At 41.6% G+C, this 8,121-nt stretch overlaps 1 protein-coding gene across 1 annotated transcript; it reads right to left on the bottom strand.

Moving 5' to 3' along the window:
• Positions 1 to 750: 750 nt before the first annotated feature.
• Gpr15 (G protein-coupled receptor 15) lies at positions 751 to 2,503 on the bottom strand. The gene has a single exon (XM_032899324.1). It carries the CDS (start codon positions 2,342 to 2,344, stop codon positions 1,262 to 1,264), a length of 1,083 nt encoding a protein of 360 aa, XP_032755215.1. The 5' UTR covers positions 2,345 to 2,503; the 3' UTR covers positions 751 to 1,261.
• Positions 2,504 to 8,121: the final 5,618 nt, after the last annotated feature.

Consider the following 8,121-nt stretch of genomic DNA (forward strand, 5'->3'; position numbering starts at 1 on the left):
GCTCAAAGCCCAAGCTTACAATGACCCACTCGAGTGCTCTGGTGTTCAGCTTTAAACACGGGCACAAGCTGACTCTGAGTATTGAACTAGGTGAGGAGACTCACAAGGCTCTGGGACTGAAAGCATATGTAATACACTAGCACCGCTTCTCTTATAGATCTTTTATTTCGGCTGGATACAGAGCATCCCACGTCACGTTGAAATTATACACACCAAGCAAAAGAATTGCTAAAAGAATATGCACAGTAACATTTTAATTAGAACCTCAAGTGATAATCTGCATGGGGGTGGGCCCAAGCCTCCAAGCTCCAATTACATTAGTAGTAACATTTTCATTTGATAACTAGATGATAGGTAATTCAGAACATGTAATTACAACAAAGTCAGATTCTAATTTATAAAGGCAATGAAAACAAACAGCGTATTAACATCTTTTTAAAAAGCAGTTACCGTGGCATATTATAATAAGCTGGATGGTTACTAATGTTTCTCACAAGGCAAAGGTCAAACCTTAGGCAATGAGTACTTTGCTAACACATTTCAGCTCAGGTGATGAGGTCACTTCTTAATTCATAAACACAATGCATAGTGGCTTATTCCTCTTCCTCTTGGGGTTCTTTCTCTTTCTTTCTTTCTTTCTTTCTTTCTTTCTTTCTTTCTTTCTTTCTTTCTTTCTTCCTTCCTTCCTTCCTTCCTTCCTTCCTTCCTTTCTTCCTTCCTTCCTTCCTTCCTTTTTTTTTCTAGTCCAAAGCTATGACTTGAAAGCCAATGCAGGACTGAGAGGAAGACTCACCCGATAGACTATTAATTGGGACCAGAATCGATCTCAGTAACTCAGGGACAGTGAGTTACAGAGTACAGGTATTTTTGCTTTTGTTATCCAGCATCTCGCTACATTTCTTACCAGATGAAGGCGTCTCTTTCAAACGCAGCCCAGCCTGAACAGTGGGTGGTCTTGAGAGACCTGAAGTTGTGTTAGCACGCATGAAGAAAACGGACTTCGAGTTCAGGGACAATGGAGTTTGTATTTTGTCTGGTTGGCTTGATTCCCAAGTAAGACCTCCAAGGTTTAAAATGCCGCATATGTCCTAATTACATCCACAGTACAGGAGCTCTTCAGGGAGGCTTTAAAAAAAGCCAACGCTTGCTTGGATTTATGAATCAATATGAATTTTATCTTTAATGCTTTTCTCTTCCTCTGCTGCTGACAAAACCCAGCTTCCCAAGAGTGCCAACAGAACTTGAAATGTCACAGCTCCTTTCAGAGTGACACAGACCTCTTCCTCCGCTTGACAAAATCTTCTGAGTGAATGAAGTTGGCAAGAGCCTTGGTGAGGTGACTGTCTAATGTCTCAGTGCTACTCCCAATGTTGTGGGTCTTCAGACAAGGGCACAGGCGGCGTACCATGGCCCGGCGGATATAGCTGTCAAAGATATAGTAAAGGAGAGGGTTGACGCAGCTGTTGGCAAATGCCAAGGACCCAGTCACCTTCATGGCCTGCTGAAGAGACTCGGAGGGAAACTGGCTTTCAGGTTGCAATCCTGAAACAATGGCTAGGAGCTTGACAGTGTTAAAAGGCACCCAGGAGATGGTGAAGGCCACCACCACAATAACGATGATCTTTATGGACTTCCTCAATTTCTTGTTATGCTTTCCCGACTGCTGGTAATGAGCACACAGCCTCCTTGTGATGCAACAGTAGCTGGACACAATGCTCAGGAGGGGGACAAAAAAGGTGGCAATCAAGGCTACCAGCCCCCACATCAGTTTTAATGACGTGGGTTTCTTCTCTGCACAGTACGGCTTGCCTTCAATGTGAGTGAGCCCTCTGGACAGAAGAGTGGGCAATCCTAAGAGGCATGAGATGATCCAGATGACAGCACACACCGCGTATGCACAGCTTCTCCTTCTTAATCTCCTGGCTAAGGTTGGGCGCATGATGGCCAGGTAGCGGTCCATGCTCATACACGTGAGCAAGAAGACATTACAGTGCATGTTCACTGAGATCGTATAGGAGCTGCCTTTGCACAGGAGAGAGCCAGTCCTCCACAGTCCCAGAGAGGCTTCCTTATCTACCCAAAGTGGCAGTGTGACAAGGAAAATGAAGTCCGAGGCAGCCAGGTTGATGATAAAGATATCGATCAATCTTCGGTTGCCGTGTTTGAAATGCAGAGTGACCATGAGGATGAAATTCCCCAACACTCCAGTCAGGAACACAGCTGCGTAAAAGACAGGGAGGAAGACAGATGTGTAGGAAGTGTGGGAGGGAGTCTCCATGATACGAGGATCCGGGCTGGTAGCATCATAGTAATCCAGATAAAACAGCGTTGTTGCTGGTTCCATCACTGAAGGTTCCACGTTGAATCTGGTAAGTGTCCTTACTCTGTGTCTTCTGAACTTGAGAAATCAAGGGAGCGTCTTGATGTACTCTCTTTCTTGTGTTCTTTTCGTCTCTCCCTGTCTTTCAAGATCTTGGACAAATACGAAAACAGATTCAAAAGTGTAACTGCTGCCAGTCTTCTGAAGGCCCAACGAGAAGCTCCCTGTGATTGGTACTGGCTGTGGTTGTGGTTTTCTTTCTTTGTGCTCGCCTGTGAAACTTAGGTGCTTTTTTTTTTTTTTGACTTCTTTATTCAAAATGTTTGATTTGTTTTCTTAAATTCAGAAAATTAAAAAGAACCAAAAATCAAACATTTTCACTTCTTTTTAAAAAAATCAAGGTTTTTTTTTTTGACACTGAATTATTTGATTCTAGCCTTTTATGTCACCCTTAAAATATGGTTATTATAGAATTGTAAATTGCTAATGAAGATGCTCTGTTTTCTCACACTATTGATATACATATTTATATATGTGTGTGTGTATGTGATTCACATATACATATATAGTGAGAAAACAGAGCATCTTCATCAGCAATTTGCAATTCTATAATTGTAGTGAAAGATGATTTGAAACACTAAGTGCTATTTTGGCCTTCACCTGCTATTGTACTCAGACATCGGATTATATTCTGCCTACTCTCTGTGCTGCACCGCATCTACCCAGAGAAGGTTTGAACGTAAGACCTTTCTGCGACATCTCTCCATGTACTGGGGAGAAAGTGTTTGCTGTTGCACCCAGCAAGTGTTTCTTAGGTTTTGACCTATCACTTCTCATTAAGTGTCTCCACACATCAGTGACATGGCCACAGATGTGAATACGGAACAAAGTGCCTTCACGGGAGAGATGCTAGCTCTAGAATGTCAGTACAATAAGATATTTGAGAAACAAACTAAAACTGAAGTTTTCATGTGTATGTCTCATATACAAAGACCATAGAAAAATATAACAACTTTTGAAATTTATTTCATTAACTTCAATTCTTAGCTACCCAAGGAGTCTCTTGCACCCACCTCCTCTCCTCTCCTCCTTCTATCCATCTCATTTAATGCTCAAAATGTCAGTTTTGACAGTAGTCACTATTGTCCAGAAGAAGGGATGCCGACAGGTAAAAATATAACTATATATAGCTATATATAATCTATATATTAAAAGTATGTGTTTAAAATCCTTCCTATAAAAATCTATTTATTCAATAACTGGTATGCTGAAGAGAGCAATTGGCTCTCCCTCCTTGTGGTCCAAGATCATCTCTATACCAGGAAAGAGAAGAACAATCAGGGAAGGATGCAAGAACTCACCAGGGCAGGGTCTATGGGATGACTTGCCTTCCCCGTTGTCCCCAATTGTTTTGTACTGTTCATTCACATCATGGAGGGTATATTCTTCACTAAATATAGACTGTAGCCCAGAGAAACTAATTAGCAGTTTGACATTTCTGGGACAGAAGTCCTTCCCACTGAGTAAATTTTAATTATTGAAGAGAATATTTCACATTTCCCCCCCAAATATTTTGAAGTAGGACGATATTTGCATCGAAAAGAATAGTTGTTTAAAGTGGAATATTTAAGCGCCAAATCTATCTGTGCACGCGTTGAAGGACTAATCACAGAAATGTTTCTGATCTGTGCTGTAGATCAGAAGTTGTTGTGCATTTGATAACATAAGGCTGATTGGGGGCTAAGGATTTTTAAAATTTATTCTTCTCTCATATATTATATCCCAATGGCATGCATCTCTTACACCCTCTTTTCCCAGTCCCTCCCTCCCTCACTTCCAGATCCACTCCTCCTTTCTCCTTCAGAAAAGGGCAGGCCTTCCAGGGATATCAACTAAACAAGCCATCAAGTTGCAATAAGACTGGGCACCTCCCCTCATATTAAGGTTGAACGTGGCAACACACTAGGAGGAGAAAAAGACAGGCAAAAGAGTCAGATGGAGCCCCAGATCCCACTGTTAGGAGTCCCTCAAGAATACTAGGATACACAACCAGACCATATAGGCAGAGGGCTTAAGTCAGACCCATACAGGCTCCCTGATTATTGGTTTGGTCTCTATGTCCCTATGATCCCTTCTTAGTTAATTTTTTTTGTGTTGTCTTTGACCCCTCTGACTCCTACAGTTCGTCTACCCTCTCTTCTGCAGGACTCACTGAGCTCTGCCTAATGTTTGGATCTAGGTCTCTGCACCTGTCACCATCAATGGCTGGATGAAGCCTTTCTGATGTCAGTTATGCTAGGCTCTGGTCTACAAGTATGCAGAGTATTAGGAGTCATTTCATCCCCCCACGCCCTGCGTTTTTGGTTCTATTCTAGGCCTCTGGGCTATCCAGCCTCTGGGTCATGGCCCTCCAGGAAGTGACAGGGGTACACTCCCTTTCACAACATGGGTCTCATCTCAAGTCGAACCAGTCATTGTTTGACCCCTCCCATAAATTTTGCACCACCTTTATCCCAGCACATCCCCCAGGCAGGGCAAATTGTAGGTTGAAAAGTTTTGTGGCTGGGTTGGTGTCCCAGGTCCTCCACTGGAAGCTTTGCCTGGTTCAGGCTCCATTTCCCCCATTACTAGGTAGGGTCACCCTCATAGATTCCTGGAAGTTTCCATTGTGTTTCTACCTTACCCTGAAATGCGCCACAATTCCAGTTGCCTCTCCCAGTACTCTCTCCCTCCACCTGATCCCTCCAGCTCCCATTCTCACCCATGTAGTCAACCCACAAGATCTATTCTATTTCCCCTTCCCAGGGAGATTCATGAGTTCCCCTTGGAGGGCTAAGCATGTCTAATTCCTAGATATGTACGTGTCATATCTGTACATAAAAAGTAGAATTGCTAGCCAGGCATGGAAGCATACAACTTTATCCCAGCACTCAGGATGCAGAGGTGGGTTGATAGTCTACACAGTGAGTTCCAGGACATGGTGGACTACACAGAAAGACCCAATCTTGTAAGGAGGAGGAGGAGGAAGGAGGAGGAGGAGGAGAAGGAGGAGGAGGAGGAGGAGGAGGAGGAAGAGACCACCACCACCCCTACCAGCAGCAGCAGCAGCAGCAGCAGCAGCAGAAGAAGCAGCAGAAGAAGAAGAAGAAGAAGGAGGAGGAGAAGGAAGAAGAAAAGAGGAGGAGGAGGAGGAGGAAGAAGAAGAAGAGGAAGGGTAAAATATTTACAATTTTATTTAATGTTTATAGGCCTAAAATTTTGTTTTCAAGGTTTTGAAGTTGCTGAGTTGGTGATGTAAACCTTATCTAATGAATCTGACATTTACAGCAAACTTGAAGCAGTTACAGATAAGGTGATTTGCTTTATCCTATGTGGCGACCTGAGGTATGACGCGTGGTGAGAATACGAGGCTGAGTCTTCTTCATGACATATCCATGGTGGGTTGATAGTATCTCCAGGCCTATATTAGGAAGCCAATGGGCTGTTTTACTAATAATGATTTTAAGTAACTCAGAATACAATGTTGGCATAAAAGGAAACCCACAGTAAAGGCTGGTTATAAACTAGGGAAGTTCCAAGAAACCCAAGTGCAAGGGTCATTTTTAGCACTTTGAACTTCCTTTGATATACATATGTAGATACTAATGATTAAAAAACAGAACCAGTGAAATATAGTTCAAAACTCAAAAGCATTAGCGTGTCCGATAACATGTGAAAAGGTGATGTAGACAAGGTTCCCTCAAAAAGAAGAAGAGGAATGTAAGGATTAATAATTGAAACAAGGTACATGTGTACCCCTTGGGGAATGATTTGCCAAAAAAAAAAAAAAAAAAAAAAAGCCCAGTAAAATACTGAAGATTTTTTTACAATCCTTGATAGAAATGATTCTATTGGATTTTTATTCTTTTATTTATGCTTTTCTCTTTGAGAGAGGGTCTTCCTATATAAACCAAGCTGGCCTCAAAGTCACAGAGATCTGGTTTCCTCATTCGCTCTGCCCCTCTGCCCCTCTGCCCCTCTGTCCCTCTGTCCCTCTGTCCCTCTGTCCCTCTGACTCCTGTAGTTCTGAAGTCTAAACAGACTATTCATAAAACAGTCCTTTTGAACTTTCAAAGCTATAGTGCTGAACTCGTGGAGGCCAGGGCCTATTGCTCACATCAGAGTTCCATATGCTATCTACTAACTATAGATTCTTCAACCTTGTCTAGATTTATGGACTCAGTCAGCAGCCTAGAATGCTATATTTAACACACAAAGGTTTAGAAGTACTATGCTCATTTGCATAAAATAACCACCATGATATGCTGTGCTTCGTAATTATGCTGGCTCCTCTTTGGAGGTTTAAAGGTGTGTCAAAAGCGGAAACCTGTAGAAGGCTTTTAGCCTGGACTTCACAGCATTTTAGGATGTTAAAAAAAATTCTGTTCTCTACTTTAATTCCTAAACTATATTCAGAACCGTATAAGATGTTCAAGAAGATGATGGTAGATTTACTCCACTGAGACATTTTCTCAGTTAAGTCTACTGCCCCATTATATGGCTATAACTGCAGTTGGTCGCCTCCAACTCTCAAGTGTTAAGCATTTTGTGAGAACAGAGCCAATCCAATCAGTTTCTAACATTTGTCATTGTGATCAAATTACTTTGGCATCTTTCCACTCACCAGCTCTGCCCCCTCCAAGCTGACATGATTGGTATGTCATCAGATTAAACACAAAAAGTAAGGTACAAAGCCATCTTGACTATAAGGTCTTCAGCTGACGTGTGTTCTGTTGAGAGGTCCCAGGATAAAGGGCAAAGCACATGAAGCAATCGATTTCTCTTTGTGCTTTACAGACATGTGATTATTTATGTTAAACATGATTCTCTTGTTCACTTCTCATATGAATATGATAAAATAAGAAATCATTTAAATAGTTAACTTTAAGGAAACAGTTCATACTCTAAGAGTTTGGGTTTCTTTTATAATTGTTATTCCTATAGTTACTTGGAGAATTTAGAATTTATTATAATAGCAGGACAAACTAGGAGGGATATATTTGCTCTTATCAGTGAATCCACATTGAGCTTATTATTTTCCTTGTTAACTCATGTTTACTCGATCAATTATGCTAGTATTCTAGAAGAACATGCTTTAGGCCTCTTTATCATAGTAGATTTGGGGATGGCATGGCTTGCTGGGTAAAAATGCCCGTTGCCAAGCCTCTGGATCCACATTATGGAAGAAGACATCCCACTATCACAGATTGTCCTCCTATAGCATCTGCACACCCACACACGTATACACACTCACACAAATAAAAAGAATAGATCCGATATGCATACCAAAGTTATTTATGTTTGTGTCCCTAGCAATTCGACACGGTGCCTGGCTGCAGTAGGTAGGCAATAAATGCCAGTAAGTCTAGATCGAATCATGCTTAGACTCAGAGCCATTTGTTACCAACAAGAACTTTTCGCAATCCTTGTGGACAGCTTCTGTTCTACCCTAGCCCTATCAATTTCACCACAACATAAACTAACAGAGATGTGTCCAGTTAACATAGCATATTCTTTTGCTTTATACCAACGTTGTAACTTAATATATCTCGTTAAGTCAGAAGCCCTTCACAAACCAATACATTTGAACACACCTTCGCTATGTATACTTCAAGCCCCGCTGCTGCCAAATCTAGGATAACTCTAATTTGAAGTTACATTTCTATCTTTTCAATTAAATTACAAGTCATAAAAATTAGGGCTTCAGTAGCGGTTTCATAGTTATTTAGCTAATGAGGTCACTAGGACCCAGAAAGTACAAG

This window comes from Rattus rattus, chromosome 4 (assembly GCF_011064425.1).
Source record: "Rattus rattus isolate New Zealand chromosome 4, Rrattus_CSIRO_v1, whole genome shotgun sequence".
Taxonomy (NCBI): domain Eukaryota; kingdom Metazoa; phylum Chordata; class Mammalia; order Rodentia; family Muridae; genus Rattus; species Rattus rattus.